At 44.7% G+C, this 27,662-nt stretch overlaps 1 protein-coding gene across 3 annotated transcripts in view; it reads left to right on the top strand.

The window, feature by feature from the left end:
* ZZEF1 (zinc finger ZZ-type and EF-hand domain containing 1) overlaps positions 1-27,662 on the top strand; it is a 113,732-nt gene that overhangs the window by 84,835 nt on the left and 1,235 nt on the right. For 2 of the 3 annotated variants that reach the window (XM_036836311.1, XM_036836312.1), the window contains exons 38-54: positions 1,191-1,341; positions 2,754-2,893; positions 3,227-3,504; positions 4,573-4,747; positions 5,237-5,369; positions 10,121-10,320; positions 11,828-11,947; positions 13,319-13,510; positions 14,381-14,481; positions 15,813-15,948; positions 16,044-16,403; positions 17,441-17,584; positions 19,138-19,306; positions 19,473-19,571; positions 19,975-20,140; positions 25,279-25,432; positions 26,008-26,079. In XM_036836311.1, coding sequence (XP_036692206.1) covers positions 1,191-1,341; positions 2,754-2,893; positions 3,227-3,504; positions 4,573-4,747; positions 5,237-5,369; positions 10,121-10,320; positions 11,828-11,947; positions 13,319-13,510; positions 14,381-14,481; positions 15,813-15,948; positions 16,044-16,403; positions 17,441-17,584; positions 19,138-19,306; positions 19,473-19,571; positions 19,975-20,140; positions 25,279-25,432; positions 26,008-26,079 — 2,790 coding nt within the window. Of the gene's footprint in view, positions 1-1,190; positions 1,342-2,753; positions 2,894-3,226; positions 3,505-4,572; positions 4,748-5,236; positions 5,370-10,120; positions 10,321-11,827; positions 11,948-13,318; positions 13,511-13,800; positions 14,053-14,380; positions 14,482-15,812; positions 15,949-16,043; positions 16,404-17,440; positions 17,585-19,137; positions 19,307-19,472; positions 19,572-19,974; positions 20,141-25,278; positions 25,433-26,007; positions 26,080-27,662 lie in introns of those variants that run through there. The other variant, XM_036836313.1, reaches the window with a different exon arrangement.

The raw sequence follows: 27,662 nt of genomic DNA, 5'->3' as shown, positions 1-27,662 counted from the left end.
TAAGCAGAAGTGCATCCTTAGTGGTCCATTTTCACTTACCGTGTTTTCATTGTTGGCAGCCAAGTAAATGGTACTCCAGTTTCCAGTCCACTCTTCAAGCGCCCACTTTTTCTCTTCCATTTCCATTTTTTCTTCTGCATCTTGGGCAATATAGAGAATGCCTTAATTAAAAAAGTATGTTGTAAAAATGTCGCTGATGGACTTGCTCGATGCAGGATTACCACAAACCTCAGAAAGCTCCTATCATCCTGTGGTCAAACAGAACTGGTGCTGTGATCAGTTTCAAGCTTAGATTCAAGTTCCATTCTGTGTCTTGGTTCCATGGTGTGCATCGGGCAAATCTCTTGGACAGTCTTATAGCCACTTTCTTCTTAGGGGGGTGTTGAGGGTAGGATTGATTGTTGAGGTTACAGTATCTGGAGAGGGGAGGATAAGTCAGCTGCCGCTGGGAGATGCCAGGATCTTCTCGTGAGTGTTTAGTGTTGGACAGCGCTCCATCTTTGGCTCCAAAGTGTCCTGCCTTCGCAGACTCTGTGGAGCTAGGATGCCTCCACCATGCGCAGAAGACTTCCTGCCTGGCCTGGTTTCCACATATAAGCCTGTGTGACAGCAAGGAAAAGTACCCTGAGGGCCCAGGGAGTGCAGGTGATTTTTGGGGTGACTCTGAGTGACTCCTAAGGAAATTCAGGTCAAGGACTGTCACCCTGCCAGTCTGGGCAGCTCACTGCCAGACTCCTGAGTCTGGAAAACCCTCCCAGCTCCAATGAGGGCCCCCTTTGTAAGTCTCTCTGCCAAAATGGAATTCTCAAAAGTGTAAAGTCAGCTTACTGTGCTAGAAGGAAATCCACACCTTTGTTTTTTTTCTTTTTCCCCAAGAGAAGAACTGTCCATACCTGGCTTCTGGAAGATAAATAGAATGTGTTAGAGGTTTGTACCAGAGCCATTGCTTATGTGACTGCAGGCTCTGACAGAGTGGCATTTGGAAGGTGTTGGGGGGATGTGATGCAGTGATTACTGTCTTAATTAGAGTACAGATTTATCATCAGAAACGAGGGGCATTCTCTAATTCAAAAGTATTTTTGTTTGTGAAGACTGATTGGCTAGTGATTTTAAAAGTTGTATTATATTAACAAGTAAACTTTTATAAGAAAGAAACTTTAATTCTTTTACGCTCACCGTTTTGTTTTTAGGGGAAGAGGGATGTCCCTAAGGAAGTCACACCTTTAGACTGCAAGCAGAGGAGCAAGGCAGGGGAAGGTGCATCATTACTGAAGGGTCCTTCCTGCCAGACGCAGATTTCAGACTCACCTGCAGATGCCCGCGCATCTACAGAACTTCCAGGTAAAGACTCTTTGACAGTTACCTTGATCTCTTTCATCTTAAAATGCACGCATACCCGTCCCTGACTTATTTCTTGCACACAATTTAAAATTGGCTAGCACGCAAGGGTGCATGGTTTCTCAGTTCTGCATCAGATGGTACTGATAACACTTTGAAAGTCATCTTTCCTTCATCTTGCCTGCTTTCCTACCTTGTTCATTCCCTAATTTACTGAGTGCCTTCTCTGTGCCAAGCACTATGCTAGGCCCTGGGGATGAAACAGGGACCAAGTCAGACAAATAGACACATAGCTCCTGCCCTCACAGTGCTGACAGTCTGGAAGGGTTTAAGACAAAGGTGTGTGTAACTCATTTGAGCTGGGATGTGATTCTGTCCAGGAGAGAGGCCCAAGTGGGTGTTAGCGGTGATGGGTGTGTAGCTGGAACAGGTTGTGTCAGTGTAAAGCCCTTGTAAATAAGGCCTGCACGGGACCTTGAATGTGCTGAGATCTACTGGGGGGGAGGGCATTCAGGGCAGAAAGAACTACACGAGCAAAGGCCCCAGAGTGAGAACCCCCAGAGAATCCAGGCAGTCCCTTGGGGGGCAGGTGTGTAGGGAGGGAGTGGAGCACTGGAAGGTGGAAGTGGAGAGGTGCTGTGCACTCTGCTGGAGGCCCTCGGACACCTGCTGGGGATGACAGCGCAAGGTCAGGGCTGTTTCAGGGCGACTGAGGAGCCAGGAGAGGGGGCGCTGTGGGCAGAAGGAGCGCCGGCAGCGAATGTCAGCCTGTCCTCAGGGGGGCCCGGGGAGGCGGGATCCTCCCCACGTGGCCGCTCTGTGACAGGCAGGGGTGAGCGCCGGCATCCTGCCCCGTCCGTGGGGCCAGCTCTCAGACGGGGCTGACGCTTACCTCTGCAGGGCCTATAATTCTAAGGTCCAGAAAACAGTTTGACACTCGATGTCAATGCAGGTCATCAAAATCCACTCTGGTCTGATTCCTCTGAGGAGCAGCGTCCCGGTTCACGTACAGTTTAGTCATCCATCGAGTATTTACTGAGTAGCTGCTGTGCTCCAGACACATTTCTAGGTGTTTGTGATACATCATTGACAAAACCAAAAATCTAGAAGGGAAGCCAGACGGTAAATCAATCAGTATCAAATAATATGGTGTGTTAAAAGGTAATTAAATGCCATGAGCGCAAAAGAGCAGGGGAATGGAGAGCGCAGAGGGGCTGGGAGAGATCGGAGGGCGGGCTTAACCTTAAACCAGGGTGATCAGGACAGACCTCCTTGAGTAAGACGTGTTCAGCAATAGGTTTTTAAAGTCCCAGCTTGATTCTGTAGTGGCACAGGAACAGTGCAGTGGTTTACTTGCCTCTTCATACACACATAGAACCTGGCAAAATCTGAAAGCTTGGTGTTTTACAACTCAGATGCTGAAAATTCAGAAGCATCGTGTCAGAAGCCCATTGAGGAAAAGGCAGTTACTCCAAGCCCTGAGCAGGTGTTTGCTGAGTGTTCCCAGAAGAGGATTTTGGGATTATTAGCAGCCATGTTACCTCCCTTAAACTCGGTAAGAGACAAATTGGCATTTAAAAAAAGGGGGGGTGGGGTGGGTAGTGTTATGCATAGAAAAAATTTTTGGAAAGCCATATACTGAAATTAACTGTTAATTGCAGTCATCTGTATATCCCTGGGGTAGGATTATAAATTAAAGTAGGATTGTAAGATGATACCTGAGAATGTTTATTTCACAGTCGATTGTCCCTAAGCCATTTGTGAAAGACACTGCATAATTCCTTTGGCACCAGGCCAGTTATAAATACTACATGAAGGAGATGGAGTGTTTAGTTGGTGTGGTTACATAGATTTTTGTATTGAACAGATTCTTCTCCTCTCTCGACAGGATCCCACAGTCCCCCTGATAGACCTGGAGCACGTGCTCCCACTCATGTTCCAGGTCGTCATCTCAAACGCAGGCCACCTGAATGAAACATATCACCTCACCCTGGGTCTTCTCGGCCAGTTAATCATCCGCCTTTCACCAGTGGAGGTAGATGCCGCAGTGACCAAGGTCCTCTCAGCCAAACACAACCTGTTTGCAGCAGGGGACAGTTCCATTGTGCCAGATGGCTGGAAGACCACCCACCTGCTCTTCAGCCTGGGAGCTGTGTGTCTGGACAGGTAGCCACCCCCGCTCCACCCCACCTTGGTGTTCATTTCTTTAGGTCAGTGATCTGGCTGTTGATTAATTTCAGCGTGCTTCCGTGCTCTTGTCTAGGGATCTTTTGTGAGAGTGGAATTTGTTTTATTAGCAACACTGTCAACCAACATTAAAACTGCGCTTAAAACCCACATTAAGACAGCTGTGCAGTCTGGGCACTCTCTGGTGGTATATATTCTGGTTTGTTCTTTCCTGAGAGTAATAAGTGTAGGCTTTGGGGTTGAAGAAAATAGATCTATTTTCATTATATAAAAGTAACATAATCACAATACCTAATTTGGAAAACCAAAATGAGGGGAAAAAATCACCTTGCCTTGTACCACATCAATGCATCTGGTGCTGTTTTATTCTCCCCACTGCCACCACACTGCTTGCAGGATCTCAGCCCCCTGACCAGGGATTGAACCTGGACCATGGCAGTGAAAGCCCAGAATCCTAACCACTAGGCCACCAGGGAACTCCCTGGTGCTATTTTAGTATATATTTCCTGTGCGTGAATGTGAGTGTGCACAAGTGCATATGTGTGCGTGACCTTTTATAGAGATTTTTAAAAGCATAGCTGTAGACTTGAGTATATATAAGTAACAAATCTTGATATCCCCCCCACACACACTTATCATTATATCAAAAACATCATTCTGGTAGTTTATTTGTTTGTTTGTTTTGTTTTTGACTACTTTACATTAATTCCAGGAAATCAAGGAGGGTTTACAGTTTTAAAATCACTACATTAACAACAACCAAAATGGGAGTGAGGGAGTACAATGTGATCATATCAACCAGTGAAGAAAAATCATTTGATAAAGCACAACAATGTATTCATGATTTAAAGGAAACCTTTAAGGAAAGGAAGAATAGAGGAGTAGGCTCCTGATCAGATAAAGAGTTGTCTAACGTTCTGGTAGTTTCTAAATTAATATAATGAATGGCTCATTGGCCTGCTTCCGGGTCTGCCTTAGAGTGTGGCGACCTGATGAGTTGAATTTGGAGCCTGTGCGCTGCCATCTAATGGAGCTCTTGCCTTCTAGCCGCGTGGGCTTGGACTGGGCCTGCTCCATGGCGGAGATCCTGCGGTCACTCAACAGCGCCCCCCTGTGGCGTGACGTCATTGCCACCTTCACAGACCACTGCATCAAGCAGCTGCCTTTCCAGCTGAAGCACACCAACATCTTCACGCTGCTGGTGCTGGTCGGCTTCCCCCAGGTACGCCACTGAAGGCCTGGCCTCCTCTTCATCACGTGCACAGCGTATATATCTTTGGAAGTTTTTTTTTCTTTAGTTGTATAATTTGCCTTTACAGTATTGGTATATTTTCAAGATTATGGGATGGTTTGTTCAACTTGCATTTTTAACAGTTTAGCCATTTGATTCATTTTCTTGGCTTTGAATAATAGGTAACTGTAATATATTAAATTACAGAGAACTTCAAAATACAGTTGTTCACTTTGGCATTCATCTTGATCTCATTTCTACTTTTCACGTCTCTCAACTGGTTGGGACGAAGAGAACTGTGAAAACATGGCTTTATCCAGCAAGCACTTAAACCAATTCTGTGCCAGGCCTGTGCCAGGCCCTGGACTTAGAGATGGGAAGAACCCTGTCCTTGAGTGCTTGTTGAAGTCAGCGGCACAAGCAAAAGGCACTGTGCTGTATGTGCTGCTGAGTTGCCTTTTCTGTCTGTGTCATGTTTAGGTCCTCTGCGCGGGGACCCGCTGTGTTTATATGGATAATGCCAATGAACCACATAATGTGATCATCTTGAAGCACTTTACTGAGAAGAACAGGGCTGTGATCGTCAATGTCAAAACCCGGAAGAGGAAAACAGGTCCCAAGCATAATTATTTTTTCTAAGAATGAGAGACAGTTGTCTAATCTCTGTATACCCTAAAATCAGTTAAGATATCTTGGTTCTTGCCCCTGCGTGTGAATTTTTAAAAAACAAGTTATAGCTCCCTGAACTTCTTTTTGCTTGTCTCTGAGGTGATGTGGTTGAATTGGAATCACTTTGAAGGCCCTTTCCACACTGTTATTTTGTGTATATGGCTCTGTGTTTTTGGGTTGGCTAGATGTTTAGGTTCTGAACATTTACTTTTTTCATTTGCCAGTGTCATTTGTTTTCTAATGGGTAATTTAAATATATGATGGAGTCAGGTGGCTACAGGACTGTAAAATAACTTCACATAATTGTATTGGCATTCATGTCACTTTCCATTTTGTTTCATCAATAGAACAGTGAAGGTACATCATTGTGTGCCCAGGTCTGCTCTTGAAATAATCTGCTTTATCATTCAGTTTCAGCACTAGGCACTGTCTGTGCTATTTTTGTGTACTGTGCAATGTAAAAGTCAAGGTTTATTTATTTGTTTGTTTGTTTGTTTGCATGTGACTATCCCATTGTTCTATGACCATTTGTTGAACAGACAATTCTTTCTTCATTGAATTATCTTGGCAACTTTGTGAAAATTAATTGACCCATGTATGTTTGTGTCTATTTGTGGATTCTGTTATGTTCCATTAATCTATATATCTGTCCTTATGCAAATACCACATTGTCTTTACTGTTGTAGATTTCTCCTGAGTGTTGAAATCAGGTCCTCCAACTTTGTTATTCTTCAGAATTGTTGGCTAGTCTAGTTCCTTTGTCTTTCTGTATAATTTTAGAATCAGCTTGTCAGTTTCTATTAAAGAACCTGCTGGACTTTTGATTGGCATTGTATTGAATCTATAGTCCATTTGGGAGAACTGACATCTTACCAATACTGAGTCTTTTGACTTGGGAGCATGGTATATCTCTCCATTCACTTATGGGATAAATTTGGGTCTTATAAAATGTAGATCCTTAATTTCTCTGAACCTCACATGGGGTATCAGATGCCTCTTCTCATTCCTGGTTTTGGTAATTTGTATCTTTTTTTTGTTTGTTTCCTAGACTAGCCAGAGATTTATCAATTTACTGGATCTTTGCCAAGGACCAGCTTTTGGTTTCATTGATTTTTCTCTGTTATATCTGTTTTCTCTTTTATTGATTTCTATCTTTCCGTTATTAATTTCCTTATTTCTTCTTGCTTTGAGTTTAGTTTGCTCTTTTTTCTTTTTCTGGTTTCTTAAAGTGGAAGTCTAAATCACTGATTTGAGACCTTTCTTTTTTTGTCGATAGAAGCATTTTAATGCTGTGAATTTCCTGTTAGGTGTGGCTTTATCCACATCCATAATTTTTTTTTTTTTAAACTTTTGGGTTTTATTTATTTATTTATGGCTGTGTTGGGTCCCCATTTCTGTGCGAGGGCTTTCTCCAGTTGCGGCAAGTGGGGGCCACTCCTCATCGCAGTGCGCGGGCCTCTCATCATCGCGGCCTCTCCCGCTGCGGAGCACAGGCTCCAGAAGCGCAGGCTCAGTAATTGTGGCTCACAGGCCCAGTTGCTCCGCGGCATGTGGGATCCTCCCAGACCAGGGCTCGAACCCGTGTCCCCTGCATTGGTAGGCAGACTCCCAACCACTGCGCCACCAGGGAAGCCCCACATCCATAATTTTTGATATGTTGTGTTATCATTTTCATTCAGGTCAGAGTACTTTCTATTCATCTTGTGATTTTTTTTCTTTCTTTGGTGATTATTTAAAATTTTGTTGTTTAATTTCCAAATATTTGGGGATATTCCAGATATCTTTCTGTTATTGATTGCGAGTTGTGGTCAGAGAACATACTATGAATGATTTCAGTCCTATTAAGATTACTGCAATTTGTTTTATGGTCAAAAATTTAGTCTGTTTCAAATAAGATTCCATGTGCACTTGAAAAAAATGCACATACTGTGTTGTTGGTAGAGTGTCCTATAGATGTCATTGAGATCAAGTCATTTGGCAGTGCTTTTCAAGGCTTCTATGCTCTTACTGATTTTTTGTCTATTTGTTCTAACGATTACTGAGAAAGGAATGTTGAGGTATCCAGCTATAATTGCATGTATGGTCTGTTTCTCATTTCATTATGAAATGTTCCTTTTTATCCCTAATAATATTCCATGTTCTGAAATCTACTTTAATATTTAGGTAGCCTCTCTAGCTTTTTGTTGTTGTTGTTACTAACATTTGCATGATGCATCTTTTTCTGTTCTTTTGCTTTAACTTCCCTGTGTCTTTACATTTCAAGTGTAGATAGCACATAGTGGAGTCTTCTTTTTTAATCCAGTCTGACAATACCTGCCCTTTTTTTTGTTGTTTTTTTTTTAATGGAAGTATAGTTGATTTACAATGTCATTCTAGTTTCAGGTTTACAGCACAGTGATTCAATATATATATTCTTTTTTCAGATTCTTTTCCTTTATAGGTTATTATAAAATATTGAGTATAGTTTCCTGTGCTATACAGTAGATCCCTGTTGGTTATCTGTCTTATGTATAGTAGTGTATGTCTGTTAATCTCAAACTCCTAATTTATCCCTCCCCAATACCTGCCTTTTAATTGAGATGTTTAGACCATTTGTATTCAATACACTTATCAGGATGATTGAGTTCAAATCTACTGTCTTGTTTGTTTGTTTGTTTTTTTGTTTTTTGGCTGTGTTGGGTCTCCGTTGCTGTGCGCGGGCTTTCTCTAGTTGCGGCGAGCGGGGCCTATTCTTTGTTGCGGTGTGCAGGCTTCTCATTGTCGTGGCTTCTCTTGTTGCAGAACATGGGCTCTAGGTGCATGGAGTTCAGTAGCTGTGGCACGCGGGCTCTAGAGCGCAGGCTCAGTAGTTGTGGCACACGGGCTTAGTTGCTCCGTGGCATGTCGATCTTCCTGGGCCAGGGATCGAACCCATGTCCCCTGCATTGGCAGGTGGATTCTTAACCACTGTGCCACCAGGGAAACCCCTCTACTATCTTCTTGCTTATTAGCTTTAAAGTATATCTTATTTTTTTAGTGGTTGCTTTAGGGTTTACAGTAGTTTACCTTCAAATAATTTCTTACTGGTTGCATTAGGGTTCATAATATACACCTTTAACTCATCGTGGTCTATCTTCAAACAATCTACCACTTCACATATAGTGAAGAAACATAGGTTTTCTATTTTTATTCCATCATCTTTTGTACTGTTGTTGTCACACATTTTACTTTTACATGATATAAACCTCACAATACATTATTTATTTTGCTTTAAAATTCACATACTTTAAAAGGGATCTTAAAATGAGAAAACAATAACTTTAATATTTAGCCACATATTTACCATTTCTGGTGCTCTTCATTCCTTTGTATAAGTTCAAGTGTGTACCTGGTATCATTTTTTTTTTCCTGAAAAACTTCCCTTAATATCTCTTGTAGTGTAGGTCTGCTGCTACAAAATCATTATTTTGGTTCGTCCTACCAAACCAAAGAAATATTTACTTTGACTTCATCTTTGAGATGAATTTTTCTAGGTAAAAAATTGTAGACTAAGAGTTTTTTCTTTGCAATACCTTAAAGATATTGATCTTTTTTCTTCTGGTTTGCATAGTTTCTGCCATGAAGTCAGCCATCATTCTCTGTTACTCTTCAAAATGTGTCTCTTTTCTCTGCCTGCTTTTAAGGTTTTTCTCTTAATCACTGCTTTTTAGCATTTTGATTATTATGTGCCTTGGCATGATTTTCATTATGTTTCTTCTGCTTGATGGTTTAAAGAGCTCCTGGATCTATAGATTTATAGTTTTCATCAAATTTGGGATTTTTTTGATCATTATGTCTTCAAATAGTTTTTTGTCCCCGACTAGGACACTTCCACTCTCACTAGTGGGAAGACAGAATATTCTCAGAGTTCTTTGTGAGCTCCAAGAATTGTTCTGCCTACTGCTTTTTGACGGTTCTTTCCTAGAACTAGGTAGTTTCCTATCTAGATAGTTTCCTCTCACATTTGTGTAGATCAGTATTCAGCCAAAGACTCATGAGGAACCCTCTGTAGATATCTAGAGGGGTCTCCCACACACCCCTCTCTCTGTGCATCTCCCTTCTCTGTGATATTCTGCCCCATAAGTTCTAGCTGCCTTGACTTCCCTGAACTCTGACCTCTGTCTCCTCAGTTCATTAAAACTGGACTTGGATTTCCACTCCATGCTGTGCAGGCTGGAAATTGTCTCCAGATAGCCAGGGCTATTGGAAGGCTTACCTGGTTTATGTCCCTTCTTTCAGGGGTCATCGTCCTGTACTACCTATTGCCCAATGTCTGCAAACCATCGTTTCATGTATTCTTCCAGGGTTCTGGTTGTTTAATGTAAGAGAGTAAATCCGATCCCTTTTACTCAGGCTTGTTCTGAAATGAAAGTCTCTCATGTGTTCTGTGTTTATGAACTTCCTTCAACACCTTTGGAGACAACCTGTTTGTGTGAGTAGTAGGAATGTGAATTGCATCTCTTGGTTGCTTGGTGGGTAGGTGGCCCAGTACCACTTTTGTGCTCAGCTGCAAGCTGGCCTTAAATATAATGGCTAGGTTTGAAGCCAGAGAGATTTGTGTTTTGGGGTCTGCAGTTCTTGCTTCAGTAGGGCACATTACTGGGGAAGAAACTTATCTGCAGGAAGTATTAACTGTACTTTTTGTGCCTTCTTTTCCTGCCTGACATCACCCTTCAGTGAAGGACTACCAGCTGGTCCAGAAAGGAGGAGGACCGGAATGCAGCAACTCTCAGGCCCAGCTGAGCCAGTACTCCCAGCACTTTGCCTTTATTGCCAGTCACCTTCTGCAAACCAGCATGGACAGCCATTGTCCCGAGGCAGTGGAAGCAACTTGGGTCCTGTCCCTGGCCCTCAAAGGATTATACAAAACACTAAAGGTAGTGGTGAGCTTCTTCCATTTGCTGATGAATCTGGCTGTGATTTAACACCTGCAGGGTATTAACTAGAAGGAAGTACCATCTGATTTCAATGGATGGTTAATCATAGGATCTTGATTATTTTTAGAAATAATTGGCACCTTGCACATGGATAACCTTAAGGAAGAAACAGAATTTTCCCAACAGTTGGTTCTCTGTAATTTTTCAGTCCTGCCTCATGGAACCAGGTGCCACTACCTGATGGGCCCATAACCTTGGAAGATGAGAAGAAAAATTGACTCAACAGTTTCTCACTTCCCTCTGAACCACGGTCCCTTCTGGTTCATCCTAGGAAGAATAAAGGGAGCTAATATCTTATGGGATCTTGGAGCAATAGGTTTGGCATTTGGTGTGAGAGAAGACAGACAAGTTAAAGAGCTGGGCAATAATTGACACGGAGATGGGAAGCCTTGACTTGTGGGGAACATGATTCTTCTACCATCTGAGGGGCATCGATAGGGAGGATCTTTCCAACAGAACTAGCCATGGGAGAAGGATCTCATTTGGAAAGTTTATGCGTTCCCTGACTTTGGCAACACTGGCGAGGAGGCCATGGAACGACTCAAGCACCACAAGGAGATTGGACTAGATGGCATTTCAGCTCTGGCCCAGCCCTGAGAGTTTATATTTTTAGGCTTGAGACCACACATCTGTTTGTTGATTTCATGGCATTTATCACAATCTACTGTTGTTTTAGTTGTTTGCATTACAGTAGGAAAGAGAAAATAAACTCTCTGAGGGCAGAGACCATTTCTGTCTTTGAATCCTTCATTCCATAAATATTTGTCTATTTGTTGAGCACCAGGGGCCAGATGGAACTGAGTACATAGTGTTGAACTTAGAAAGAAGGTCCCTGCTGTCATGGAGCTTTCAGCCTAAACTGCGAGGGAGACAACAAAGAGCCTGCAAGGAAATCCACCATGAGTCAGAAAGAGCCTTTCTGAGGAGGTGAAATCTGAGGTGATAGATGAGGAGTCTGGGCGGAGCATTACATCCTGGGAGAGGTCCAACTCCAGGCCTGGTTGTCAGGGAGCAGAAGGGGCTACCTCAGGGCTTGAGGACAGTGCGAGGAGGAGATGAGACCATGGAGACAGGCAGGGGGCCTGCAGGACCTTGTCCGCCATGAATAGGGACTCGGATTTCAGTCTGCAGGGCAGTGGGAAGCTTTTGGAAGGTAGAGAGCAGGAGTGGGACATAAAACCTCTGTTCTTAGCACAGGACTCAGCACATAGAATGTATGAGGCTTCCGAAATACTTGTTGAGTGAATGAATTAGAGAGCGAACAGACTTAGCTTATGGCTCAGGTTCAGAGTTTCATCCTGCCCGTTGACTCTGGAATTTTCACCAGAAGGTGAACTTGGGCCACTAGCTGAGACTGGGCTCTGACAGAGAGGCCTGCTTCTCCCCAAGTGACCCTTACCTTCTTCACTCTGAGGCAGTTGCAGATCATTCTTTTTCTGTTTGGCAGGCTCATGGTTTTGAAGAGACCCATGCTACCTTCCTTCAGACTGATTTGCTGAAGCTGCTGGTGAAGAAGTGCAGCAAAGGGACCGGCTTCAGTAAAACGTGGCTCCTCCGGGACCTGGAAGTAAGGGACCAGGGTGATTCCTGCTGCTGTTTCCTGCTGCAGATTTACTGGCCTGGGAGTTAGAACCACCAGTCAGTTACAGCTGGTTCTGCCCTGTGCACTCTCATCTGGTGCAGTTGTTAAAACAGTGTCTTGTATTTGTCTTCCCTTTTGGAAATAGAGATTATGACACCTGTCCTCCCTTGTCAGGGGAAATGAATTTGGTGTTTGTTCAAAGAATATTGGAAGAGAAGTATTTTGTGGAAACACACGGTTGACCAATTATATCATGGTAGTAAATCTGCCCTTGAATTATTATTTCCCTTTAAACTTCCTTTGAGCTAAAATCAGTTCCTAAATTTGTCCTCACTTATGTTTATTTTATGTAGGATTTTAGTTGATAATTTTCATTTTATTACTTTTCGCCATAGGCCTTCGATTTTTCTTAGTGGAATTACTGTGGTTCCCTGGGGCGTTTCTGTGCCAAGTGTCAGCTTCAGGTCAGAAAAGGCTGCTGCTGTATGGGGGTGCTCAGCTGGCCATTCTCAGTCACACAGAGGCCTGAGCTCCAGGAAACAGCTCTCAGTTGCCACAGGAGGATTTGGTTAGGTTTTAGGAAGATAATGCTAAAACATATTAATGGATAACCTGGTGAGCATCTGAGCTCTTGTTCTTTAGGAAATATTTTTAAAGTAAATTTTTTTTACATTCAAAAACTTATATTTTTTATACCCAGAAAGTTTGAAAAATAGAAAAGAAAGAAAAACTCCAAGTTTCATCCCCCGCAAACACAGCTACCATTAGTATTATGTGTATTTCCTTTTTCTAATTTTTTTCCTTCTGTGTTTATATTACATACATAGGTTTAGATTGTACAGTGAAGCACACTGTGGAAATAAATTGAGGTCATGTGATGGCCATTTTTCTAAGTTGCTGGGTAGTTTTCATAACGACCATCTTTAATGGCTGCAGATGGTCCATAAAGATGGATTTCAGTTTTTTTGCCATTATTAAATGCTTCATTGACCATATCAGGAGTATAGCTTTTTACACATTGTACATTATTCCTAGAAGATGAGTTACCAGGTCAAAGATTATGAACATTTGTATAGCTCCTTACATTTCACCAAAATGCCTTCTAAAAGCATGCTAACGACTTACACCATCAGAGGCAGAGTTAAACGCAAAGGTCCTTGTAGTTTCTGGTCAGCATTTCTTTGATTATAAGTATGGTTGAACATGTTTTCATATTTCTTTACTAATCTTACATTCTTTTTGTGAATTCTGATGTCTTTTAAAATGTTCAGTCAGATGTTTTCTACCCTTTGAGGGTTAAAGATCTCACCCACTAAACACTCATTTCCTGCCCTGCCTGATTTTCTTTCTGTGTAGATTTTGTCCATCATGCTGTACTCCTCAAAAAAGGAGATCAGCACTTTGGCTGAGCATGGAGAGCTGGAGCTGGATGAGCGAGGGGACCAGGAGGAGGAGGTGGAACGGTCAGTCAGCAGCCCGGGTGAGCCGGAGCAGAAAAAGCTAGACCCTCTCGAAAGCCTGGATGAGCCCACCAGAATATGTTTCTTGGTACGTTCTTGGGTCATGGTGTGGACTGAGGAAGGGACTCTAAGGAATGGATTCTCTTTGGCTTGGACTGTGTTTTAGCCTCCATGTGAAAATGCTTCAGACTGATGTCCTGAGAATGCACTTCCTGAAGACTCAGTCGGTATTGTGCAGAATTCGTCCAGAGGGATGGAAAAGCCCTATTACAACAGTAGTTCTTAATGTTTGGGGGTCATGGACCCAAAAGCTTTAGATCGTTTCTCCCATAAACTGTACTTGCAAATACTTTTGTAAAATTTTGCATGTAATTTCAGGCCTGTCCGTAAATCCCCAGACGACAGTCTGTCCTCGCAGTTTCTCAGACACACTCCTACTTTCCCTGGATAATCCACTCTTCCTCAGAATGATGTGAAAATGGGCAAGGGCTAGGACTTCAAAGGATCTAACTGTGTGAAGAGTAAACAGAGAGTATGGGGTGGATATAAGAAAAGCAAGTACAGTTTTTAAAAACATCAAAAGAAAGTCCAGTACTTAGATTTATGTGCCACTTATCAAACTTGAGTGCAAGGCAGCTGCTACAGAGAAGCTAGCAATGGATACAATTTGGTGGGTACTTATTGACTATTAGCAGTACATTTGTTTGCATGATTTTTTTTTTTTGGTGTTTCCATGTTTTATATCTTCCTTTGAATTTATAACAGTAATGCAGATTTTACAGTCCATGTTTTAGGGCTTATAATCTTATATGCATGAAGTGCCCATGTGATGTTCTTAAATTATAACTTGTGGTAACTTTAGGAAATAATTGTTTTATCACTTTTGAGGTCAGATCATCAATAATGTGTTAAAGCAGTTTAAATTGTCTCTCTTCTACTTCCTCCTTGTGGCCTTCAGATGGCTCACGACGCCCTCAATGCCCCTCTGCACATTCTCCGGGCCATATACGAACTGCAGATGAAGAGGACCGACTCTTTCTTCCTGGAGGTTCAGAAGAGGTAAGGGACATTTAGATGCAGCCAAAGTGTAGTGAGTGAGGCAACAAGTAAGGGCGGGACTCTGTTTACCTCCTGCCAACAAGATGTGGATAAAAACTCCTGACAGGCCAAAGAGCAGTTGGTTTTCAGTTCTTCATAAAGCGACACGAAAGCTGGCTGTGCCACACCGCATGGCTCATCTTTGAGTTGTGTTGTGTGCTTCTCCTTTAGGAAGAACTTTATATTCGCAGTCTGCCTCTTAGAGTAAACTCGTTGTGGGGGCAGAGTTTTGACACAGACGCCAAGGTTTCTCTCCCATGTCAGCCCAGGGAGCAAATGGTGCAGAGCAGGACCTTCTGGTACATTCTGGTCAAAAGTGTCCTTTCGTTTGTTTGTTTTTTCACTTCTGTGCATTATTTTTGTGTTTTTTCTTCAAGGATTATTATAAAATTAACAATATACCCTTCCTCTTGGCCAGGAAGTTCAGAGCTAGTTCTCGGGCCCAGCTCTTAAATTTGTGGAGAACTTTATGTTTCTGCAACTAATCTCCTCCTCCATCCCCCACATCCTAGTTTTGACTTCCTATTCTGATTTATATCCAATTCCAATTTAATTTTCTTTTGTTATTTCATATTTCTATTTTCCCGTATGTATTATCTACTGCCTCAAATCCTTTGTGAGATGAGGCAGGGTTGCATCAGTTAGGACACAGAAGTATCATGGTCAAGGAGGATGGAATTTGTTTTCCCTCTCATGGCGCAGTCCAGAGGTAGGCAGCAGCCTAGGGTGGGTGGGCGGTCTGCTTCACAAGGGACCCCGCACCCCCAAGGGTGCTGTCCTCATCTGTGTCATCAGAGCTGGCTCCCCGACACCAGCTCTTTGTTCCAGCCCAGAGGAAAGGGGGAAGGTGGGTAAAGGAGCTCATCCTTAACCCAGTTGTTTGAGGGCAGGCTGCGGAAATGGCACGCGTTACCTCACTGGCCTCCCGTTGGCGTGACCCTAGTTGCATTGCTGCTAGGAGGACTGGGAACTGTGTCTCCAGCTGGGTGATTGTGTATCTTGCTAAAACTTCAGGGAACTTTGTTTCTAAATGAAAGGAAGAATGGATCCTAAGGGATGGCTTGCATCTCTGCTGTGGGCACATGGGCACGCGTGCACGTTCGTGTGCACATTTGCATGCATGAATAGATGAACACTGTGAATCTAGTGTGTGAAATATGGAACGTAATAACGTAATTGCAAAATAACAGGAAAATAACTCGGATCGGCATTTCTGCAAGTTTCACTGCAGGTTAAACTCTTGCCTTTCTGTAACTCAGGTGCCCAACTTTGTGTTCCTTCCTTCTCTTCAGGTTTGACGGGGATGAGCTCACCACTGATGAAAGGATACGGACCCTGGCTCAGAGGTGGCAGCCCAGCAGGAGTCTGAGACTGGACGAGCAGAGCGCCAAAGCTGTGGATACAGACATGATTATCTTACCATGCTTGGTATGTCACCCCACCTGGGAAGCAAGGTGTCCCTCCCGCCCCCACCCCAGTTGTGAGCAGGCCAGGCCTCTGTGACGCTGGTCTTTGGGTTGCAGTCCCGGCCCGCACGCTGTGACCAGGCCACCACGGAGTCAAACCCCGTGACCCAGAAGCTGATCTCCAGCACGGAGAGTGAACTGCAGCAGAGCTACGCCAAGCAGCGGCGCAGCAAGAGCGCCGCCCTCCTGCACAAAGAGCTCAACTGCAAGAGCAAGAGGGCCGTGCGGGACTACCTCTTCCGCGTGAACGAGGCCACAGCAGTCCTGTACGCCCGCCATGTGCTCGCGTCCTTGCTCGCCGAGTGGCCGGGGCACGTGCCGGTGAGTGAGGACATCCTGGAGCTGAGCGGCCCTGCCCACATGACCTACATTCTGGATATGTTCATGCAGCTGGAAGAAAAGCACCAGTGGGAGAAGGTAATTAGGCAGCCGAGCTGGGCACTCACCCCACTTGCTCCTCCTCTGTGTCCCTCCCAGCCCCCCGCCGGGGGGTTTGAATAGGCTTCCTCTAGTGAGTGCCTTCCTGGAGTGAGGTTACCTGTGTGGCTGTACAGCCCCCTGACAGGTGTGAACGCAACGAAGGCAGGGTCAGGTCGCTGTTAAACTCTCCCAAGTACTGGCCTGGAGCCGAGCTCATGGCCTAGGCAGACTTGGTGCTCAGAGAGTGTTTGATGTAACGATCCCACGAAACCTGCCCTTGCAGTTTCCCTTTTTTGTTTTCAGACTTATGAGTCTAACTCTCCTTGCTAGCCTGTCTCTTCTCATGTCCCCTAGGGTCTCACACAGTGTGAAGTCTGGGAGACAGGGTTAATTATGATTCTGACAGCCTGTTCCCGTAATACAGGAAGCCTTCCAGGAAGGTTTACGTCTTCTGTTTTAAACCATGGTTTTTAGAATGTCTACCTCAGGTCAGACAACTCTGCCAGCACTTATACCTGTGTTACATTGTGACCCAGAGAGTTTTATTGGTGAAGAAATCAAGCCCAGGAGGCTTGTCCAAGGCTCCCAGCTTCTGGGTGGCAGACGTGGGGTCTTACCAGAGTCTGTGCATTCTCTTAAGTCCAGTGCTCTATTTTTTTTTTTCTTTGGCCACACCGTGCGGCATGTGGGATCTTAGTTCCCTGACTAGGGATCAAACCCGTGCCCCCTACAGTGGAAGCACGGAGTCCTAACCACTGGACTGCCAGGAAAGTCTCCAGTGCTCTAATTTTAAGTTTCAACTTGACAAGTGGTGATCATCTTTTGTTTTGTTTTTAAATCAGATCTTCAACTTGGTCTTTTGAAGTAGTGCTGGGTTAGCAAACTTTCACAGGGCTGGAAGCATCTCTTCTACTTCCTTCTGTGTAGAACCAGGGGACCCACATAGCAGAACTCAGGAGCCCTGGGCACAGTCTCTAGCTGAACTATGAAGTTTTGTCACCATCTTCCCATGTTTCCTGCCTGTGTCCCACCAGATACTGCAGAAGGTGCTCCAGGGCTGCCGAGAGAACATGCTAGGCACCATGGCCCTGGCTGCCTGCCAGTTCATGGAGGAGCCAGGAATGGAGGTGCAAGTGAGGGAGTCGAAACACCCGTATAACAACAACACCAACTTTGAGGTACGATCCAGGGTCGGCCAGACTCGCCCAGCCTCAGGGTACGCAGCTGGCAGGACCTGCAAGAGTTGCTGAGTAGCATGAATCTCATCAACTCCCACTGCGGCTCTTTCTGCCTGGACAGACGTGGCCTAGAAAGTGCTCCCATGGTCTCAGCAGCAGTCTGCCTCCCTGAAGCCAGTCCCGGGAATCTATACAAACAAGTCCTCTCTTCTCCTGACCTTGTTTTAATAGAAAGCAAGGGGCCACCCGGCCCTGGAGGAGAGATTCCTCTTCCTGCAGCAAGCTCCTGAGAGTGAGGCCTTGGTGTCTGGCAGAGACTTTGAGTGTGGGTCTGGGTTCAGCCCTCACTCTGTCCATCTCCTGATGACCTGGCCACACCTTGGAGTCTCCCACCCCTTTGTTTAATTACCCAGAACTGAAAAGCCTCATCTCTTGCATCCTTAACTCTGTACGTGGACAGAGAGATGCAGGAGTTTGGATGAGGCAGGAGGGGGGCGGCCTCAGTTATCTTCACTGACCTAGTGCTGCTTGCATTTCTTCATCTCTTTTCAAAATGTTGGAGCTGTCGTTCTGAGTAGGTGATGGCCTGTGGCCACAGTGGTGGGTGATAGAGAAACTAATCCAGGATATGGTTGTTGCCAGCTGAGGTTTCGTTTTGCAGAAGAATAAACCTCCTCACTCTCTACCTTCTAAGCCTCTTTTCTTCCCCGGTTCCTAGGCTCTGTCCCCACTCCCCCAGCCCCACGTAGACACACCTAGTGAGCTAGCGAGTTCTGCCTCAGAGCGATCACCTTACCTTCTCCGCTGCCCGGACTCCTCCCCTCCCCTGGGTCCTTCCCGCTGCTGCTCTCTGATCCCCCACTGCTGGCCTGCCCCGGCCCTGGCCTTGCTGCACACCAGCTGTCACAGTGATCCTGGTACAGCACAAACTTAACCTAGGCTTTCTCTTGCTTACGGTCTTTCCAGGGCTCCCCCTGCTGTCCAGACAAGTCTCAACGCTTCATTTTAGCACACAAAGCCTTCTGCATCTGTCCCTGCCTGCCTCTCCAGGATCACGTCACCCCTGCCCCCATCTCCCAAGCATATGTGCACACAAAGCTCAACCTGTACCTCAGACACATCAAGCTCCTGTTATTCCCTGAACACGTCAGGCTGTCCAGTCAGTGCTCTTTCCTTTGCCTGGAATGCACCCCCAGGTGCTCGTCTCTCTCTCACCTGCCTCCTGCCATTCCTTCCTCCTGGACAGGCTGCTCCTGTGCCCCCAGTCTCCACAGCAACCCAAACATCCCTTCACTGGGACTCTTTTCTGCCCTCGCCTCCCCTCCCCGCCCCCCGCCTCGAGCTGTGCCCCATGCTGCACAGTGTGCTTCCTGCCGTGTTCGCAGCCATATGCGTGCTCCCCGACCCAGCTGGGCCGAGAGCTCCTGGAGGGCAGGGGCTGTGACTCACCCCTTCTTACATGCCCAGTCTTAACTGCAGGATTGGCACAAGGAAGCCCTCAGTCACTGTCCAGTGGCCAGCGATGACAGGAGTGTCCTTGTTTCCCCTCCTAGGATAAAGTTCACATTCCTGGTGCAATCTACCTCTCAATCAAATTCGATCCCCAGTGCAATACAGAGGAAGGCTGTGACGAGCTAGCCATGTCCAGCAGCGGTGACTTTCAGCAGGATCGACACAACTTCAGTGGGTCTCAACAGAAATGGAAAGATTTTGAGCTTCCAGGTAGTAAATAAATACTGAGTTATACAGACTCTTAACGTTAAGTACCTAGAAGGGAAATTGTTGAAGGATTTAAAACTGTGTTGAATCTGTTTCAGTGGAAAGCGCTCACTTGCCTTTCCCTGTTGCTGCAGTATCCTGACCTGTTTCTGATTCTTGTGTGCCCCAGGAGATACTCTGTATTACCGCTTCACCTCTGACATGAGCAACACCGAGTGGGGCTACAAATTCACTGTGACGGCTGGGCACCTGGGGCGATTCCAGACAGGTGTGTGCTCTGGTCTTTCCGTTTGCATGATCTCCCGGCCCGGGACACTCTGGGGGTCGGTGCCATTATGTCACTGATCTTTGTTAAAATCAAACCAGGTACTTTTCTCTGAGACTTCAACGAATTTGTCTCACAAGGCCCACGCACGTCACTCGTGAATGTACTGGAGTTGGGCAGGTTGTAACTTCTAAAGAGCCATCTGTCAGGACCTAGGAAAGATGCTTGTTCTCTTAAAATTTGCCAGGGCATTCTGCAAAAAGGAAGAACTGAAAGTGTTCCTATGTTGCTTTTACATAAGGCATAATTTCAGGCGAAATGTAAATGATCACAGTGGTTTCCTCCTATTCGTTAAAACTTGAGCAGTTTACAGTTTTTAAATGTCTCTGTGTGTGGGGGTTGCCAGGATTCGAGATTCTGAAGCAGATGCTGTCAGAAGAAAGAGTTGTGCCGTACCTCCCGTTGGCCAAAATTTGGGAATGGCTGGTGGGCGTGGCCTGTCGCCAGACTGGTCATCAGCGGTTAAAAGCCATCCACCTACTCCTGAGGATCGTGCGATGCTGCACCCACAGGTAAGCTGCCTTCTGGATACGAGTCCCTTGCTGGGTATTTGTATTGTGAATATCTCCCCCCACTTCGGGGCTTGCCATTCACTCTGTTAGTGGTGTCTTTGATGAAAAGAAGTTTCTAATTTTAATGTCTTCCAGTTCATCACTCATTTCCTTTATGATAGAGCTTTCATTGTCCTATTTAGGAAATTTTTGCCTTACTTGACCTTGGGGTCATGAAGATAAAGCTTAATTATTTTTTCTTCCATATTTAGGTCTACAATCCACATGGAATGAATTTTAGTGCATGATTTGAAGGGTAGGGTCATGCTTTGCTTTTTCTCACACATGGATCTCCACTTAACTCAAAAGCCCACCTTTCCCCTCACCACACTCCAGTGCCATCTTCATCACAGAGAAGGTGTCCATATACACATGGATCCATCCCTGGTTGCTTTTGTTCCATTGGTCTTTTTGGTTATTTTTGTGCCAGTACCACACTTAGATATTGTAGCTTTATAGCAAATTTACGTTATCTAGCAGTATAAATCCTTCAACTGGTTCTTCATCTTCAAGATTGTCTTGGCTAGTTTTACCCTGCATGTCCATGTAAATTTTAGAATTAGTTTATTTCTTTTTTCCCCCCCAGCTTTATTGAGGTGTAATTAACAAATAAAATTGTAATGTATTTAAAGTGTAGAAGGTAATGATTTGATACATAATACATTATACATTGTGAAAGGATTCCCACAATCGAGTTAACTAACACATCCATCACCTCATATGTTTACCTTTTTCTGTGGTATGTGACAACACTTAAATTTCACCCTCTTGCTGAAATTTGCTTTTCAGCAAATTTCTGTTATGTGTTATAGTATTGTACACTATTATCAACTATAGTCACCATGTTGTATAATAGATCCTCAGACCTTATTCATCTTGTAACTGAAAGTTTATACCCTTTTACCAGCCTTTCCCCATTTCCCCCACTTCCCAGCCACTGGCAACCACCATTCTAACTCCCTGTTTCTATTTGATTGACTTTTTTTTGGATTCCACATAAAAGTGATACCATGCAGTATTTGTCTTTCTTTATCTAGCTTATTTCACTTAGCATAATGCCCTCCAGGTTCATCTGTGTTGTCGAAAATGGCAGGATTTCCTTTTTTCTCATAACTGAATAATATTTCATTGTGTATATATACACCACATTTTCTTTATCCATTCGTCCATTGACAGGCGTTATTTCCAGACATTGGCTATTACGAATAATACTGCAATGAACATAGGAGTACTGATAATCTCTTTGAGATAATGATTTCATTTCTTTTGGGTATACCCAGAGGTGGGATCAATGGATCATTTGGTAGTTCTAGCTTTAATTTCTTGAGGAACCTCCATACTGTTTTGCATAGTGGCTGTACCAGTTTACATTCCCACCAACAGTGCACAAGGGTTCTCTCTTTTCTCGACATCCTTGCCAGCGTTTGTTTTCTCTTATCTTTTTGATGGGAGCTATCCTAACACAGGGGAGGTGATATCTCATTGTAGTTTTGATTTGCATTTCCCTGATGAGTAGTGATAATTGAGCACCTTTTTAGGTACCTGTTGGCCATTTGTATGCCTTCTTTGGACAGATGTCTCTTTAGGTCCTTTGCCTATTTTTTTAATTGGGTTATTTTTTGCTATTGAATGGTATGAGTTCCTTGTGTATTTTGGATATTAACTCCTTATCAGATATATGATTTGCAAATACTTTCTCCTAGTCCACAAGGTGCCTTTTCACTCTGTTGATTGTTCTCCTTGCTGTGCAGAAGCTTTTTAGTTTGATGTAGTTCCACCTGTTTATTTTTGCTTTTGATATCGAATCCAAAAAATCATTGCCGAAAAAAAAGAAAAAGAATATTAAGGGGACTTCCCTGGTGGTCCAGTGTTTAAGACTCTGCACTCCCACTTCAGGGGGCGCAGATTTGATCCCTGGCCGGGGAACTAGTATCCTGCATGCCGTTCAGCATGGCCAAAAAAAAAAATTGCCAAGACCAATGTCAAGGAGCTTACAGCCTATGTTTTCTTTTAGGAGTTTTACAGTTTCACGTGTTACATTCAAGTCTTTAATCCATTTTGAGTTGATTTTTGTGTATGGTAAGATAGGGGTCCAGTTTCATTCTTTTGCATGTGGATATCCAGTTTTCCCAACACCATTTATTGAATGGTGAGAATATTCTTTCTTCATTACATATTCTTGGTACTTTTGTCAAAAATTAATTGACCATATATTCATAGGTTTATTTTTTGGCTCTCTGTTCTGTTCCATTGCTCTATATGTCTTTTTTTAATGCCAGTACCAACTCCATACTGTTTTGATTACTATATCTTTATAGTATAGTTTAAAATCAGGAAGTGTGATGCCTCCAGCTTTGTTCTTCTTTCTCAAGATTGCTTTGACTGTTTGGGTATTTTTGTAGTTCCATATAAATTTTAGGATTGTTTTTTCTATTTCTGTGGAATATGCCATTGGAGTTTTGATAAGGATTGCTGTAGGTTGTTTTGAGTACTATGAACATTTTAACAATATTAATTCTTCCAATCCATGAACACAGAATATCTTTCCATTTACTTTTGTCTTCTTCAATTTGTTTCATCAGTGTTTTATAGTTTTCAGTGTAGATCTTTCACCTCCTTTGTTAAATTTATTTCTAAGTATTTTATTTTTTGGATCCTATTGTAAATGGGATTGTTTTCCTAATTCCTCTTCCTGATAGTTCATTGTTAGTGTATAGAAATGCAACTGATTTTTCTATATTGATTTTGTATCCTGTAACTTTACTGAATTTATTTATTAGTTCTAACAGTTTTTTGTTGCAGTCCTTAGGATTTTCTATATATGATATCATGGCATATGCAAACAGAGATAATTTTACTTCTTACTTTGCAATTTAAGTACCTCATTTCTTTTTCTTGCCTAATTGCTCTGGCTAGGACTTCCAGTACTATACTGAATAGAAGTGGCAAGAGTGGGCATCCTTGTCTTGTTCCTGATTAGTTTGTTTTTCTCTGTACACACATGAGTGCACCTCTCTCACCTGATGGGCTTTTGATGGACTCTTTAGATCAATTTGAGAAAAATCAAGGTCTTTAGAATATTGAGTTCTCTAATACACAGTCCTCCATTGTATAAGTCTCAGTAATGTTTTATAGTTTCCTATGTAGAGGACTTGCACAGCATTTTGTTAGATTTATTCCTAGGTATTTAATGTTTCTGATGCAATTGTAATTGGTATTTAAATTTTTTGCTTTTTAATTGTTTCTGCTGGTATATAATTACTTTTCATGTGTTGCCCTTGTATCCAGTGACCTTGCTCTGTTTGTTAATTCTAAGTATATATGCAGATTATTCGGCGCACAGTCATGTTATCTACAAATAGTAAGCTTTATTTCTTTCTCTCAATCCTTAGAAACTTTTCCCTTTTGCCGTTTTGCATTAGCTGGGACCTCCAGTAGAGTGTTGAATGGAACTGGGGATTGAAGATATAAGAGTCTCAGAGGGCAGGCATTGGTGACTGTGCCACACACATCATCCATGCACTCAGTCCCTACCCTCCTTGCTTAGACCCCCACGTGTCAGGAGTTCAGTGCACCCTTTTCCGGCATTTTTAAGGCACACAGACTCACAGAATGCTAGTCAGAGTGGAGTGATGATACTCAAAGTAACATGGTGTCTCGTCATGTAATATGGAGCTGTTATTCAAAAAATAAAGGACTCTCCAAGTCAGGAAAGATAAAGTGATGACTTGTGTAGTCAGTCTATGTACAGGCTGGCAGAAGGGAGGGAGAAGGGGAAAGCTGGGCATGATGGCTGGCACCACTGTGTCCTCATACGCAGACATCAGGGGTCACTTGGCCCATGGGGCTTAGTTCCGTTCTTGTGAGAGCAGCTTCCAGTGAGAACTGTCTGGTTGAGTCATGTGTATGAAACGTGTCCCATCTCTGCTGTCTTCAGACCGGCGGGCCCTTCCTAGCCGCATTGTGGATGCATTCCTGCAGTGTGCTGGCCATCGCCTACCCTCCTTCCCGTAGGGACCCTCCCACAGCCCCTCGGTCCCAGGGGCCGAGACTGGAGGGGGCAGAGGGGAAAGGCAGCCCCCAGGGGAAGGATGGCCAGCAGAAGAACCGCCTAAGTTCTGCCACAGATGTGAGCCGTGCAGGTGCATTTTACCTCCCACTCTAGTGCTTTCCTGAAAACTCAGCTGTAAAGCTGTCTCTTTAAATCAAACCTCATTTTCCCATTGGTTTACTTTACGAAGACTTACTCCTCTGGGAGAAAGTGATTGGCCCCAAGATTATACTTAAATGTACAGAATTCTTTTAAAAATCATATATTAAAGAGAAAAAGCAAAATTTAAGATTATAAATGTATAAAATCATGTAGTAAGTCCCAGAATCATGTTTCTCCTCTGAAGGAATTAACGTACAACCTCCCTCTGAGTAAAAAAAAACTTCAGTGCAGTCTCAACAGAGGTCTGTCTAGTGAGAAGGATTCTGCATTACTTAGAAAGACTTCTGGCCTGAGCAACTTTTTATAAGCATATTTCTTCTTTTATGAGCCTAAGATCATAACAGTGGTTGCTGTTATCTTTTAAATCAGTTTTTTTTTTCCTTTCTGATTATTAAAGCAATGAGCATTGTAGAAAATCTAGAAAACTGACAGGGACAGCCACTGATAACATTTTTGATATGTTTATTTACTATTGTTTTTAATATGGTCACACAATACTATATATACAGTTTTTAAATTTTTACATTTTATGTTGCGTATTTGCTCTTTTCCACTTAACATTTATCTTGAGATTTTTTTCCGCTGTCACTGGAAGTTTTTAACAACCATTTTTAAAGATGTGCAGTTGATTTACGTGAATGTGCTTAAGGATATCCTTTTCCCCGGAGTCCTGGTTTGAAGTTGAGATGCTGCCCCTTTTTTTATTTGCCATTGGTGAATATTTTGGGCTGTTTTGGGGGGTGTGAGGTGACTGGAACTGTCTTGTCCTGCCTTTACTGGACGGGGGGGGGCGGGGAGCGTTGGAGCTGCAGTGCCCGGCAACTGCCCTCTGTCTGTCTGACGTCTGATGGGCGTGACCCCAGCAAACCATACCCCTCCCCCACAGCGACCTCTGTGACCTCATGCTGTTGAAGCCCCTGTGGCAGCTCTTCACCCAAATGGAGTACAGCCTGTTTGAGGACGTGACACAGCCTGGCATCCTGCTGCCCCTGCATCGCGCCCTCACCGAGCTCTTCTTTGTCACTGAGAACCGCGCCCAGGTGAGGGCCTGTCCTGCCTCCTCACCACCTGGGGCCAGCGCTGGGCCTCAGGTCACAGCCCTCTGAGAGCCCGGGGTGTCATGGGGGCTTGGCAAACCCGCACAGGGAGGCAGGCATGGCCTGGGGCCCGGGGTTCCCCTCTCTCCCGCCCCAGGGAGCCAGGCCCTCCCTGAGATTGCTTGTTTGCTCAGGCCTGATGCCAAAGGGGGAAGGAAACTGCCCTGGATCGACCCTTGACAGCAGTGAGTTTGGGAAAATAAACCAACGGGTTCTTTCTTCTTCCTCTTTTCCCTCCCCTCAGCACAATAGACTCATTGACTGTGAGAGATGAAAGGGCCTTTCAGAGCTCTTTAGCTTAAGCCCTCGTTTTATAGTGAGGAGACTGTGGTGAGTCAGGACACCTGGCTCCCCCCGTCCCGCTCCTTCCGTGGCTCCCAAGGAAAGCAGGCAGTGAGATGCCCGGCGGAGTGGGCAGCAGTGTCCCACCCGAGTCTTCTGGGGCCGTGGGTCGTGGGTCGTGGGTGGGTGTCCGCTAGCAGGTGGCCTCTGACAGCTGCCCTCCGCTCTTTCCGCAGGAGCTCGGCCTGCTGCAGGATTACCTGCTGGCCTTAACCACCGACGACCACCTTCTGCGCTGCGCGGCGCAGGTACGCCCTCCCCGGGCGGCCGAACCTCCCCCGGCACCCGTGCAGGCTCCACCCCGGCTTTACACGGGGCTCTGTTCCGAGTCGGCCACTTCCTGCTGGTGTCACAGAGAGCAGCGGAGCCCCATTTATCAGTGTCGTTCGTATTAAACTGTGGGGTCAGTAGACACTAGCAAGAATTTGTGGCTTTTAGACCAGAACAACCAGTGCCTTAAATTTATAGTTTGGCCGATCCCTGAAGTTTCCATAGAGTTTTAGATTTCAGATATTTTTGGATGTAACTTTCTTCCCTGGTAGGAGAACTCCTCTCTGACAGCTATTGGGTCTCAGGGCCGCTTTACGCTTTTAAATTACTGAGGATCCCCAAAAGCTTTTGTTTATGTGCGTTATATATATTGATATATACCTTTAGGAATTAAATTAGATTTTAAATTTAGAAATTAAGTTAGAAATTACATGCTAAACACTTACTTCTCAATTTGTTTTTTAAAATAATCTCATTCTATTTAGTACTACAGTTGTGAAAAACAACGGTATTTTTCAAAACAAAATAATTTTTGAGAAGGGTAGCGTTGTGTTCCATTTTTGCAGATCTCTTTAATGTCTGCCTTAATAGAAGACAGCTGGATTCACAGATCTGTTTCTGCTTTCAGTTGTTCTGTTATCACACAGTAGCCTCCGGAAAACTCCACTGTATACTCGTTAGAGTATGAAAGTGAAAAAAGAGAAATAATGTCTCGGTATTATTATGAAAATTGTTTTCACGACGCGGAGCCCCTGAAAGGGTCTGGGGAACCCGCAGGCTCCAGACTACATTTTGAGAACCTTAGGCTCACAGACTCCTTGAACATCGTAGAGCGTGTGGGCTGCGTCCACAGTGGACAGATGGGGACACTGAGGCTCAGAGAAGGGAAAGATTGGCCCGCGGTCTCACTTGAGGGGACATCCAGCTGGGACTCCCGGCCAGCGCCCTGCGCTCTGTTCCTGGCAAGTTTTCTCAGTGAACCTGCGGTCCTCCTACAAGAAGGGGTCAGAGTGCCTGCTTAGAAGCGGGCTTCCCCCATCCACTACAGAGGGGTTTGTGTGAATTGTCCTGAGACCCGAAGGCCGAGTGAAAACTCCCTCCCCTCCCGACAGATGCCTGCCAGCCCTGCCATCACCACCCGTGGTGTCCCAAGATTTCACACAGTGAAGTCTTGACATTTGACCATTTTGACACCGGAAGCTTAGCGTCACATATCCCTGTTGGCTCCCGCCTCTCGCCGGCCGCTGTGTCCCGTCTCCTCATCCTCATTCTGGCCCTCCCTACAGCCTGTCCGCTTCGCTGGACCGGCGCTCTGCCTCTTCTCCCTGCTTCCACCTCTTCCTTCCCCAGCGCCCCCCCGCCCCCGGCTCCTGCTGCCTTGGCTTGGAGACCAGCCTTGGCCTGGCTCCAGGGCTTCTGCCTTCCCAGCATTGCTTCCGGGGGGGCCCCCCACTGGCTGTTTGTTTCTTCCCTTCTGCATCTTTGTGCTGCTGTCCCCATTCCCTAAACGGCTTTCCCAGACCCCCCGCAGATGTGTCCTCTGAGCCCGCAGAACTGCCCC

Source organism: Balaenoptera musculus, chromosome 20, assembly GCF_009873245.2.
Source record: "Balaenoptera musculus isolate JJ_BM4_2016_0621 chromosome 20, mBalMus1.pri.v3, whole genome shotgun sequence".
Classification (NCBI taxonomy): domain Eukaryota; kingdom Metazoa; phylum Chordata; class Mammalia; order Artiodactyla; family Balaenopteridae; genus Balaenoptera; species Balaenoptera musculus.
The sequence above is the reverse complement of the archived record's forward strand: the minus strand, read 5'-3'. Positions and strand labels throughout refer to the sequence as shown.